The 14,193-nt window shown below is 45.9% G+C and overlaps 1 protein-coding gene across 1 annotated transcript; it reads left to right on the top strand.

Annotated features, from left to right (window-relative positions):
* The first annotated feature begins 310 nt into the window (after positions 1-310).
* Positions 311-4,982, top strand: LOC138361812 (uncharacterized). Its single transcript, XM_069320929.1, has 2 exons — positions 311-3,836; positions 4,228-4,982. Exon 1 carries the CDS (start codon positions 467-469, stop codon positions 3,089-3,091), a length of 2,625 nt encoding a protein of 874 aa, XP_069177030.1. The 5' UTR covers positions 311-466; the 3' UTR covers positions 3,092-3,836; positions 4,228-4,982.
* The last annotated feature ends 9,211 nt before the right edge of the window (positions 4,983-14,193 follow it).

The raw sequence follows: 14,193 nt of genomic DNA, 5'->3' as shown, positions 1-14,193 counted from the left end.
TAAATTGGGGGCCTGTGTCCGGGAGAGTGAACTGACACACCCACACCCTGTCCAAGAGTGGATTTGTACACCCTTGCTGAAATAAACTGTGTGACCGCAGGTGTATATTCTCTCTCTTGGGAAGACTCACAGGACAAAGATGGATAAGGTGCAAGCATTTGTGGAGTCAGGCAAGCCTGAGGACTTGGAAGGTTGCACGAGGGATCAATTGAAACAAATAGCAGAAAAATGTGGCATCAGGTTGAAAGCATCTAAAGTAGCTGGGATGAAGGATGAGATCCTGAGGCAGTCAAGAGCCAAAAGTGAAGCGGCAGAACAAGGAGCCCAGAAAGGAGCTGAAAGTGGAAAGGAGGATGATGGGCAGGATGACGTGAGATCCCAGGGATCAAGTAGGAGCAGCAGGAGTAGCCGCAGTAGCAGGAGTAGCCGAAATAGGAGCTTGGAGAGATTCCAGTTAGAGCTCCAGATGCAGCAACAACGAGAGGACAAGGAGAGACAGTTCCAGCTGGAAAAGATGAAATTGGAACTCCAGATGAAAAATGAAGCCGAGAAAACCAAACTGGAAGTAGAAAAAGAGAAAACCAGAATAAGAGAACTGGAGTTGGAACAAGAGAAAGAAAAAGAGAAAGCAAGACTAGAGGTCGAAAAAGAAAAAGCCCAGGTCGAAAAAGAAAAAGAGAGAACAAAACAAATGCAGATAGAAGCGAATAGAACCTTGGCTGAGCAAAGGATTGAACATGGGTTGCCAGAGAGCACCACCCAGGTATCACACCCACCAGATGTTAGGGTTAGGGAGAAGGACATTCCCTTGTTTGTTCCCGAAGAGGCAGAGAGCTTCTTCGAGCATTTTGAGAAAGTAGCCAGTATCAAGGAGTGGCCACAGGAAGAATGGGCCCAGCTGGTCCAGTTAAGATTGACCGGTGCAGCCAGGGAGGCATACACCCAATTGTCACTGGAAGAGTGCCAGGATTACGCCACAGTAAAGAGCAGCATATTGCGCTCGTTTCAGTTAACCCCAGAAGCTTATAGGAAGCGCTTCAGAGAGATGGTGAAAGTTGGAGCATGTACGTTTGCTGAGACAGCGAGAGATCTGGAAAGACGATTCCAGAAGTGGATTGAGGCTGCTGGAGTTGGATCTTATGCTGACCTGAAGCAACTGATGGTCATGGAGAAGTTCTTGGAGATGATGCAACCCGAAACAAAGTTCAAGATCCAAGAAGCAGGGATAAAGGAGGTGAAAGATGCCGCAGATAGGGCGGATATGATTACTGAAGCGTACAAGAGCTTAAGGGAGAACAGAGTGAGAAGCGAGGCGAGACGCAGCAATGGCAGGCCCAATGGAGTCTGGGGAGGAAGAAATTATGAGAGACCCAGAAGAGTCTGGGGTGAGAAAAATTTTGATAAATGGGCAGATAAAAGTAAGTACCCTAAAGCTCAGAAGAGTAGGTCGCGCACTTCATCTGAAAGTGAAGATGGAGGAGCTAAACGAGAAACTAATCGTTATCCAGGGAATCAAGAGTCCAGTAAAGCTCCACAGAGTACGAGTAGTACGTCTGGCCCGAGGAACTCCAATACGAGTGGGCAGAGTCAGAGCTACTCTGGGACATATAGAAGAGACTTTTCCCAGATGAGATGTTACAATTGTAACGGATTGGGTCACGTGATGCGAGATTGTCGGCAGGGCAAGAGAGTTGTGACCCTGGCCATGTGTGACCCCCGAGGTAAATATACTAATGTGTTCCAAGACAAACCACAGAGAGCGAACTTAGTGAACGAGAGGTATAGGCCGTTCATGAGCAAAGGTTGGATCAGTGTAGGAGGCCAACCTGAGGTAGAAGTTGGTATCTTAAGGGATACCGGAGCTAATCAGAGCTTGATTACGAGAAGCCTGATTGGGAATGATCGACGGTTAGCTGGCAGGAGTAAGATGAGAGTATATGGGTTATTGTCTGAGAGTGACATGCCCGTATGTACTGTCCAGCTAAGGTCGGAATATGTGTCGGCGGAGGTGATGTTGGGAGTGTGCCCCGACATACCTGTTCCAGGAGTCCAAGTGATCCTGGGGAATGACTTGTGCGGGACAAAGGTGTTGCCAAGAGTCATAGCGGAGACTGTGCCAGAGGAGTGCCCAGAAGGCCACTGCACGGGTGGGACGCCTGAGAGTGTGAACCTGACTGACATCCGAGGAGATGCGTCAGGAGACCGCCAAGCCATTGAAAACCCTGTCTCGGTAGTGATGAAGGGAGAGGTGGCCGACAAGGAAGACGCTGGAGAAGATGATACAGTGTCGATTCAACCGGTGGAAGATATCGATGTAGATGTAGCATGGCTGTTTGATGAAGGTCCAGCCCAGAAAAATGAAGTCTCGGTGAGGTCAAAAGTGAAGATGGCCCAGCCGAAGAAGAATCAGGTGAAGAGAGCGGACCTGAGTAGAGCCCGGACTGCTGAAATTAAGAGTCGGAAGGCGAATGCAACTGTGCTGAGTGGGAATGAGGAAAGATGTGGACAGACTGAGGACGGAAGTAGAACGTCAAGTTGTCCACGAGCACAGAGGCATCTGGATAGTAGAGTTAAGTTGTTTGAGGTGTCAGGAGTTGACGTGTTTCACAGAAAACCTGAAGAAAAGATAGTGAAGAAGAGTGATAGCCGAGAAAATGAGAGGAGAAGAGACAGTATGTGTGGAGAGATGCTTGCGAGGACTTTGGGAGAGGCAAAGCGACATGTATGGTCGAGTGCTGTTGGATGTAATACAGTGCCCGAAGAAACTTTTAGGGAACGAAGAAGAGTTGAAGGAGAAGAAACGGAGTTGTATAGAGGTGAGAAGTGTGGAAAGAGGATGATGATGCAAGCATGGAGGAATAGAAGAAAGCCGAGGACTCGATGGAGGTCAAACAGGATGATGTCTTGGATAAATGAGGAGACGAAAAGGAGGATCGTCGGTGAAGACGAGGGAGTGAGGTATGATGACAGGAGACGGAAGTATAATGGCAGTAGATGGAAGTGTGAAGACGACAGAGGAGGTACAGACAGCAGATGTCTGACTCTGGACGGGAAGAGAAGAAGACGAGGAAACGGAGGGTGGAGACAGTAAGTAGAGTGGACCAATGGATTGCAGGCGTCCAAGGAGGACAGCCTAGCCAAGAGGTGCCAGAGAGGTCAGATCATTTGTGAGAAGAACATGTTCCTGGAGAGTTGTGAGCCGGATGTTGCAAGGAGCAACGAACTAATTGTAGACTCCTAAGAGAGTATATGGGGTGAAGAACGAGACAGCGTGGTGGCGGATGTATTATCCCGAGCTTTGCCACTGGAATAACTCTCAAAAATAAGGGGAGGGGAGTGTTATGATCTCAGCCTGCAGGAGAAACGAGTCTCCCTCCTTGAGAGTTATTCAGCAAGCCTGACCTAACTAGAAGGTCTAGCAAATATTGAGGTGATAACCCATATGAAAAAATGGCTGGTTGGATATGTAAAACAATTTAAGATTATGGGCAGTAAGTAAGGAAATAGATAAATGACTGGCTAGGAGATGTGGACATTTTGCTGGAGGCGTGAGGCTCGCTTCCGGAGGACCTTGACCTCACTTGAGTGCCAGACATCGCAGGGGGAAGTCGCGCTCCGTTTGAGCTCCCGTCAGAAGGGAACCCCTAGTGATATATCTCTAAGAGAAGAGAAGTGTGCAGACGTACCAGCTGTGGAATAGAGCTGGGGACGTGTGGTCTCAAGTCGTGGACATTAATTAGTGAATATTAAGCCGCCCGGAGGCATTATTGTGGGCCGTGGAGCGCCCTGACCAAACCTCGTCAGAGGAAGAAGCGCCCTCGACCAGACGTTCTGTGGTAAGCACGATATACGCCAGTTCATAGTGATTGCATTGTAGTTGGTCGTGTGCCCAGCGACAGTAGCAATGTTTATTTATAGGTTAGACATGTTTTAATAAGGCAGAAGGCCTGAAATAGGAGAGTGAAGAGGGAGGAGCACGGAGCGACGTCCGTCCTCTCTGAGCTCTGGCGGACGACTGAGGGAGCCTGGCTCCGGATGGAGGAAGACCCTCCCAGCGAGTGAGGACGCCGCCGCCAGGCGAGGTGGAGTATGGACCCGCCCAAAACGGGGGAGTCCACTCTCACTGTATGTAGAGAACAGATAGAGGTTTGAGGCAAGCATATTGTGTGGTTATTTTTGTTTATGTGTTAATGGGGAACATTTTATTGGAACGTCGATGGGTTGCAGGTTTGTCTTTGGGGAAGAAGTTGCTGAGAACTTCGAAGCCAGCAGATGAAGTAGCTGATGAGACTCCAAGGTAGTGGAGCAGAGGACCTCGAGCTGTGAGGAGAAGCAGCAGTGAAGAGGAGTGTCACGTGCTTCTGTAGAGGTGGTGAAGCACCATAGTTACTCGAGGAAACTTCATGGTGCAGCAGCCAAGAGAGCTGTGGAAGAACCTAACAGAAGGGTGAAGCACCGTAGTTGCACAAGGAAACTTCATGATAGCAGCCTGGAGGAGCTGCAGAGGATCCTGGTAGTGAAGCCCGGAAGAACCTAAAGAAATAGGGTAGTGAACTTCCAGAGGTGGAAGGGGAAGTTCTGGTGGATTACTAGTAGGGAGTTGATAGTGTTTGGTTGTCATTAGCGTGCAAGACGCAGTGAGAGGTGAGTGACTGTTGGCATTCTTATGTCAAGGAATTTTTTATACTGAAGTATCAATGAACATTTATACTGGTATATGTTATTGCATTCAAATGCTGATTTTCTATATATACATTATCTTGCTGATAGTGCAACAGTGTATGTAGGCTTGACCAACTTGAGGAGGTTAATGGTATCAGGTGGCGAACCAGGAGATAGGATACCCCTTGATAAGCTGATAATAGAGTTCTGATGGTGTTGGAGTGCAACCTGATTGTGATATTATAGAGTATAGGATTCATTATTATTATATGTGTGTATGTATCGTATATGTGCCTTGTCAAGTAAATGTGTCACAATTTGCTGGTGTTTGCCCTTGTCCTAGTGAGGCTTCCCAGGAGGTAGTAAAGAAGGAGAGAGAAAGAACCAAGAACCACTGCTGTGGACAGGGTAGAAGGTAATATTAATAAGTCAAAGGGGGATCGAGGAGATCATATCACCTAAGGAGAGAGCGGGGAGTCACAGCGGCTCGAGTGGGTGTGTGCACGTGACAACGAGGCTAAGTGTTGGAGCCGCATCCCCTAAGCGTGTGACGTTGAGCCCCTCTCCAAGAGCCAGAAGCGCCAAGGGTGATCTCCTAGTATAAGCACTCTGCCGAGTTGTGGGTTGGGTTGTCCATAGAGAAGGATCGACGACGACAACACCAACCAACCCACGAGTCTATAATACATCCGAGAAAAAAAATGTATACCTATTTATTAGTCCATTCTCTCTCTCGGCCTGCCTTCCTGCCTACTAAAACTTGTCCACTCAATATGCTGTTGAATATCTATCTCCAATGGTCCTGTACCGTTAATTAACACATTATTAAGCAAATAAAGTCAACTACAAATCTCTACACCTTTTTAAGCACGTATCTTCCTTCTAACATGAATCACTATAACTCATATACTTACATCAGTTCGAAACACTTTTCTTATTCATTCCTAAAGACCTTTCCATATATAACCTATCTCCACAAATTAATATCTTAATCACTAAACTGGCAACCCCTGCCATTCAGCCCCCCCACCCCTCATATCCCCCTCTGCTGCTCCCTCGGCCCCCCCTACCAACACCCTACCCCCCAACCGATGCCCAAACATAACTACCCTCACCAGAGACCACCCTCCTCCACCTGCCCACCAGAGAAAATGGCTGCCACAACGCTATACTTAGCCAGCCAAACCGTTCGTTCGCATATGTACTATTTATTGTTGAAAAAAACTTGGAATAAAACATACCGGATTTTCATTCCCTAGTAAAACATACATATATTTATATACAAAACGAGGCCTAAATTAGCACATATTAGGTATTGGATTGCTTGAATCACAAACTCATATGAACACACACCACACTAAATATTAATTAATACATACCTTTAAACACACACACACACACACACACACACACACACACACACACACACACACACACACACACACACACACACACACACACACACACACACACACACACACACACACACGTCAGTTTGCCTAAATTCTCCAATATTCATTCATGAAACTGCGTCACTGGACTGCAATCTCATCGAATAAGCTGTCATGTATTTCTAACTGTCAACACAAACTCACAACTTCACACGTCAATCATTGCAAATGTTGATAAATAGACACTGACTAACCTTACTACGAGATATAAATACAAGTGCCAAATTTTATTCAAACGGCAACTCCAGCGTGGCCTAGTCGGATAGAACATGTTCTTAATCCGGATAGACCTGCGTTCGAGCCTGTCGGAATGGTTGCAAGTACAGGGCACAGATTTCTCTGTGTGTCCCCTCCTGTAGGAGCATCAGTTTCGATAGATTCTCTGGATAGCCGAAGATTGATTGACTGACCCCTTGGAATGTGGGGAAGGGTTGAAATCCGGGGGCCCACTGATGGATACCTGGATCCACTGACCTCGGGCAGGTCATTCAATCCACCTGGATTTCAGGTTGGGAGAAGGGAGGCAATTTGGGTCGACACAAATAGCTTGCTGGACCCAAAACCCCAAAGACACCCGGACAATCAAGACGTACACGGCCTCAGAACAAACACGGACTCAAGACACAGGATCAAGACACATGCGCACTCAAGACACACACGGGATCAAGACACACACGGACTCAAGACACACACGGACTCAAGACACAGACGGACTCAAGACACACACGGGATCAAGACACAGACGGACTCAGGACACACACGGACTCAAGACACAGACGGTCTCAAGACACACACGGACTCAAGACACACACGGACTCAAGACACACACGGAATCAAGACACACATTTAATCAAGACACACATGGACACTGGCAAGATCCCAAGGTGGAGATAAGGGAGGCAATTTGAGGGGACACAAATGGCATCCTGGACTCAAAACCCCAGGGATAATGACACTGACACTGACACTCATAGACTATGACGGACACTGACATATACGGAATCAAGACTCACACGGAATCAATACTCAAACGGAATCAAGACACACACGGAATCAAGACACACACGGAATCAAGACACACACGGAATCAAGACACACACGGAATCAAGACACACACGGAATCAAGACACACATGGAATCAAGACACACACGGAATCAAGACACACATGGACACTGACACGATCCCAAGGTGGAGATAAGGGAGGCAATTTGAGGGGACACAAATGGCATCCTGGACTCAATACCCCAGGGATACACTGACACGGATACTCATAGACTATGACGGACACGGACACATAGGGAATCAAGACTCACAAGGAATCAATACACACACGGAATCAAGACTCACACGGAATCAAGACTCACACGGAATCAAGAATCAAACGGAATCAAGACTCAAACGGATACAATACACACACGGAATCAAGACACACACGGAATCAAGACACACGGAATCAAGACACACACGGAATCAAGACACACACGGAATCACGACACACACGGAATCAAGACACACACGGAATCAAGACACACATGGAATCAAGACACACACGGAATCAAGACACACATGGACACTGACACGATCCTAAGGTGGAGATAAGGGAGGCAATTTGAGGGGACACAAATGGCATCCTGGACTCAATACCCCAGGGATACACTGACACGGATACTCATAGACTATGACGGACACGGACACATAGGGAATCAAGACTCACAAGGAATCAATACACACACGGAATCAAGACTCACACGGAATCAAGACTCACACGGAATCAAGAATCAAACGGAATCAAGACTCAAACGGATACAATACACACACGGAATCAAGACACACACGGAATCAAGACACACACGGAATCAAGACACACACGGAATCAAGACTCACATGGAATCAAGACTCAAATGGAATCAATACACACACGGAATCAATACACACACGGAATAAAGACACACACAGAATCAAGACTCAAACGGAATCAAGACACACACGGAATCAAGACACACACGGAATCAAGACTCACACGGAATCAAGACACACACGGAATCAAGACTCAAACGGAATCAAGACACACACGGAATCAAGACACACACGGAATCAAGACACACACGGAATCAAGACTCAAACGGAATCAAGACACACACGGAATCAAGACTCAAACGGAATCAAGACACATACGGAATCAAGACACACACTGAATCAAGACACACATCGAATCAAGACATAACACGGAATTAAGACATAACACGGAATCAAGACATTACACGGAATCAAGACACATACGGAATCAAGACACATACACGGAATCAAGACATATACGGAATCAAGACACATAGGAATCAAGACACACACTGACAGAGAAAAAAATTTTAAACATCAAAGGAATGTGGCGTTTCTTGCTTGTCAAAAAACTGTTTTAAATTTGTTAACGTGAGAACTGCCAGAAGGTCAATCATCCAGAGAATCTATCGAAAGTGATGCTGCTACAGGAGAGGGATCTGTGCCCTGTAATTGCAACCGTTTCGACAAACTCGAACGCAGCCTGATCATCCGGATTAAGAGCACGGCCTATCCGACTAGGCCGACTAGACTCTAGTCTAGTTCTAGTCTAGTTACTAGTTTCTAGTTTACTAGTTTAGTAAGTACATTTCTAACTTATATAAAGAAGAAGTAACCTTTTTTTCAACCTATGGGAGACAAATCATTTAATATGCAACCCCAGCCTGTTTTCCAACAGAGCTGAAAGTTATGAGTTACATAACTTCTGGAAAAACTACTTGAGCAATTGAGATGGTTGAGAGGTGGGACCAAAGATCTGAAGGTCAAACCTAGCAAACACAACTAGGTGAATACAACTAGGTAAGAACAAACTTACGAAAACCCAAAGTTGTAGATGCAAACTCCATTCATAATTTTAAAAGTTGATATGACAGAGAATCAGAGATATGACCAGGAATCATTGCTTTAAACAACCGGCGGCTATAATGTCAACATTCAAAAACTGTTGCTCGGTCCTGCAAGTAGAAATAGGTGAGTACACAGAGATATGAAACTTGTATGTGTTCCTTCTAGACTCTCAATCGGGGATTCCTGGATCGAAACCCGGAAAGGCAGGAATGAAATTAAGGTGTCGTTTCCTATCACCTAATGCCTCTGTTTTCCGAGTAGTAAACAGGTATCCAGGAGTTGTGAGCTTCTTGTAGGATTGCATCCTGGTTAGGGTTAGGTCAGGGTCAGTTTAGGTGTTTGATCTTGCGAGGTGGGTGTTGGTTTGGTTAGGTTAGGATAGGTTAAGTTAGGTTAAGTTTGGTTAGGCTAGTTAGGTTAGGTTAGTTAGGTTAGGTTAGAATAGTTAGGTTAGGTTAGGTTTGGGTAGGTTAGGTTAGGTTAGGTTAGTATAGTTAGGTTAGGTTTGGTTTGGTTAGGTTAGTTTAGGTTAGGTTAGGTTAGGTTTGGTTTGGTTAGATTAGGTTATTTAGGTAAGGTTAGGTAAGGTTTAGGTGTAGGTTAGGTTAGGTTTAGATTAGGTTAGGTTAGTTAATAGGTTTGGCTATAGATTGTGGTAGGTTATAGGTTAGGGTAGGGTATAGGTTAGGCTTGGTTAAGTTAGGAAATAGGCCATGAGTTATTGCTATAAACAACCGACGGACAGAAAGGCAGACTCAAAGGCAGGCGGACAAAAGGCAGACTCTAAGATTAATGCTCGATCCTCCTGACATAAATAGGTGAGTACACATAAATATGTAACTTGAATGATGTGTTCCTTCTCGACTCACAATATGGGATTCCAGGGTTCGAATCGCGGTCGGGCATGGCTGTAATTGTTCGTAGCGTTTCCTATCACCTAATGAATCTGTTCACCTAGCAATAAATAGGTATCCAGGAGTTAGTGACCCACTGGCATCCTGGTGAGTGAGGGTTAGTTTGACCTTGTGGGGTGGGGTTTTCCAGACCACTATATAAGCCTAACATGTATATATATAGACTGTCTGTCTGCCTGTCTCCCGACTCAAAGAAGTTATAAGTACTGTCAATGAAGCCTAAGAGAGCATAATCCAAGGCCTAAGAGTAGTCATTCGTTCTTTGAAGAGGATTGTTTAGGTTCTTTAAATACCAGCGTGTGGCATTTATGAGCAATTTGTGCGAGATCAATGGCATCCAAACATTTCCATGTTGGTGCAATAGTCCACTTATGGTTGGTTTGTTTGACTAAATAGTTGCTATAAGTATTATCATTAATGGAGAATTGGCTGGTATGTGTGAGTATCCTCCGCCGCAGTTACCATTATCATCACTCACTCACTGACAAGTTACTGGTTACCACTTGTATACAATAACAACGGCCATACTACCACTTAAAGGACACTGCTTCTCGTCCCATTAGCCAAGTTAAGCAACTTTCAATTTGGTTAGTAATTGAATGGGTAACCTGCCTGGTAACACCAACTGCTAGTGCTGCTGATGGCATTCATATTTGGGCAGTCCCTGTGGATCAGTGGCAAGGCACTCATCTCGCACTTCTCAAGCGATTTCGCCTGGGTTCATATCCTGGCTAGCCGGGAAGAGCGGATTGACTAGTCACCAATCCTCAACTGAACGATTCTCTTCACGAAGCAGTGAGTAGGTACCTGGTTGTTAAAGGGTTTGTCGGGTTGTGTTCCAGAAAAAATTATCAATGAGTTTGTGTGTACTCAACTAATTGTACTCACCTTATTGTGCATGCGGGGGTTGAGCTCTGGCTCTTTGGTCCCGCCTCACAACCGTCAATTAACAGGTGTACAGGTTAGAGCCTATTGGGCTCTATCATATCTACACTTGAACCTAATGCATTCCATTTGTCAACCACTCTGACACTAAAAAGGTTCTTTCTAATAACTCTGTGGCTCATTTGGGCACTCAGTTTCCACCCCTAGTGCGTGTGCCCCTTGTGTTAAATAGCCTGTCTTTATCTACCCTATCAATTCCCTTGAGAATCTTGAATGTGGTGATCATGTGCCCCCTAACTCTTCTGTCTTCCAACGAAGTGAGGTTTGATTCCCGTAGTCGCTCCTCGAAGCTCATACCTCTTAGCTCGGGTACTAGTGTGGTGGCTAACCTTTGAATCTTTTCCAGTTTAGTTTTATGCTTGACTAGATATGGACTCCATGCTGGAGCTGCATACTTCAGGATTGGTCTGAAATATTTGGCATATAATGTTCTGAAAGATTCCTTTCAGTGTGTGTGTGTCTGTGTGTGAATATTTTATAAGAAAGAGACAAATAAACATGTAAGTGAATGAGTATGTACACCAATTAATAGTGAATGGGCTGGCATGTGTGAATAATAATGTATACTATGGGCCACACTCACTGAAATATGTTGTCTGTGTGTGTAGATACGTGTAATTGGAGTGACTTATCGACGTGAATTTTTCTGTGTATATATCCAATATGAGTGATCCTTGTCATAATTGTGACAGTTTCTGCAATTTGACTGTCGAGACTGTATGTATGTTAGTATATATGTATGTGTGTGTGTGTGTGTGTTTGTGTGTGTGTGCGCGCGCGCGCAAGAATGTCGCACATTGAAATACGTACCTATGATTATTAAAGTATACCATCTGTTATGATCTCAGCCTGCAGGAGAAACGAGTCTCCCTCCTTGAGAGTTATTCAGCAAGCCTGACCTAACTAGAAGGTCTAGCAAATATTGAGGTGATAACCCATATGAAAAAATGGCTGGTTGGATATGTAAAACAATTTAAGATTATGGGCAGTAAGTAAGGAAATAGATAAATGACTGGCTAGGAGATGTGGACATTTTGCTGGAGGCGTGAGGCTCGCTTCCGGAGGACCTTGACCTCACTTGAGTGCCAGACATCGCAGGGGGAAGTCGCGCTCCGTTTGAGCTCCCGTCAGAAGGGAACCCCTAGTGATATATCTCTAAGAGAAGAGAAGTGTGCAGACGTACCAGCTGTGGAATAGAGCTGGGGACGTGTGGTCTCAAGTCGTGGACGATAATTAGTGAATATTAAGCCGCCCGGAGGCATTATTGTGGGCCGTGGAGCGCCCTGACCAAACCTCGTCAGAGGAAGAAGCGCCCTCGACCAGACGTTCTGTGGTAAGCACGATATACGCCAGTTCATAGTGATTGCATTGTAGTTGGTCGTGTGCCCAGCGACAGTAGCAATGTTTATTTATAGGTTAGACATGTTTTAATAAGGCAGAAGGCCTGAAATAGGAGAGTGAAGAGGGAGGAGCACGGAGCGACGTCCGTCCTCTCTGAGCTCTGGCGGACGACTGAGGGAGCCTGGCTCCGGATGGAGGAAGACCCTCCCAGCGAGTGAGGACGCCGCCGCCAGGCGAGGTGGAGTATGGACCCGCCCAAAACGGGGGAGTCCACTCTCACTGTATGTAGAGAACAGATAGAGGTTTGAGGCAAGCATATTGTGTGGTTATTTTTGTTTATGTGTTAATGGGGAACATTTTATTGGAACGTCGATGGGTTGCAGGTTTGTCTTTGGGGAAGAAGTTGCTGAGAACTTCGAAGCCAGCAGATGAAGTAGCTGATGAGACTCCAAGGTAGTGGAGCAGAGGACCTCGAGCTGTGAGGAGAAGCAGCAGTGAAGAGGAGTGTCACGTGCTTCTGTAGAGGTGGTGAAGCACCATAGTTACTCGAGGAAACTTCATGGTGCAGCAGCCAAGAGAGCTGTGGAAGAACCTAACAGAAGGGTGAAGCACCGTAGTTGCACAAGGAAACTTCATGATAGCAGCCTGGAGGAGCTGCAGAGGATCCTGGTAGTGAAGCCCGGAAGAACCTAAAGAAATAGGGTAGTGAACTTCCAGAGGTGGAAGGGGAAGTTCTGGTGGATTACTAGTAGGGAGTTGATAGTGTTTGGTTGTCATTAGCGTGCAAGACGCAGTGAGAGGTGAGTGACTGTTGGCATTCTTATGTCAAGGAATTTTTTATACTGAAGTATCAATGAACATTTATACTGGTATATGTTATTGCATTCAAATGCTGATTTTCTATATATACATTATCTTGCTGATAGTGCAACAGTGTATGTAGGCTTGACCAACTTGAGGAGGTTAATGGTATCAGGTGGCGAACCAGGAGATAGGATACCCCTTGATAAGCTGATAATAGAGTTCTGATGGTGTTGGAGTGCAAACCTGATTGTGATATTATAGAGTATAGGATTCATTATTATTATATGTGTGTATGTATCGTATATGTGCCTTGTCAAGTAAATGTGTCACAATTTGCTGGTGTTTGCCCTTGTCCTAGTGAGGCTTCCCAGGAGGTAGTAAAGAAGGAGAGAGAAAGAACCAAGAACCACTGCTGTGGACAGGGTAGAAGGTAATATTAATAAGTCAAAGGGGGATCGAGGAGATCATATCACCTAAGGAGAGAGCGGGGAGTCACAGCGGCTCGAGTGGGTGTGTGCACGTGACAACGAGGCTAAGTGTTGGAGCCGCATCCCCTAAGCGTGTGACGTTGAGCCCCTCTCCAAGAGCCAGAAGCGCCAAGGGTGATCTCCTAGTATAAGCACTCTGCCGAGTTGTGGGTTGGGTTGTCCATAGAGAAGGATCGACGACGACAACACCAACCAACCCACGAGTCAATATAATAAATTGGGGGCCTGTGTCCGGGAGAGTGAACTGACACACCCACACCCTGTCCAAGAGTGGATTTGTACACCCTTGCTGAAATAAACTGTGTGACCGCAGGTGTATATTCTCTCTCTTGGGAAGACTCACAGGACAAAGATGGATAAGGTGCAAGCATTTGTGGAGTCAGGCAAGCCTGAGGACTTGGAAGGTTGCACGAGGGATCAATTGAAACAAATAGCAGAAAAATGTGGCATCAGGTTGAAAGCATCTAAAGTAGCTGGGATGAAGGGATGAGATCCTGAGGCAGTCAAGAGCCAAAAGTGAAGCGGCAGAACAAGGAGCCCAGAAAGGAGCTGAAAGTGGAAAGGAGGATGATGGGCAGGATGACGTGAGATCCCAGGGATCAAGTAGGAGCAGCAGGAGTAGCCGCAGTAGCAGGAGTAGCCGAAATAGGAGCTTGGAGAGATTCCAGTTAGAGCTCCAGATG

The sequence above is a fragment of the Procambarus clarkii genome, unplaced genomic scaffold, assembly GCF_040958095.1.
Source record: "Procambarus clarkii isolate CNS0578487 unplaced genomic scaffold, FALCON_Pclarkii_2.0 HiC_scaffold_846, whole genome shotgun sequence".
Lineage (NCBI taxonomy): Eukaryota > Metazoa > Arthropoda > Malacostraca > Decapoda > Cambaridae > Procambarus > Procambarus clarkii.
The sequence above is the reverse complement of the archived record's forward strand: the minus strand, read 5'-3'. Positions and strand labels throughout refer to the sequence as shown.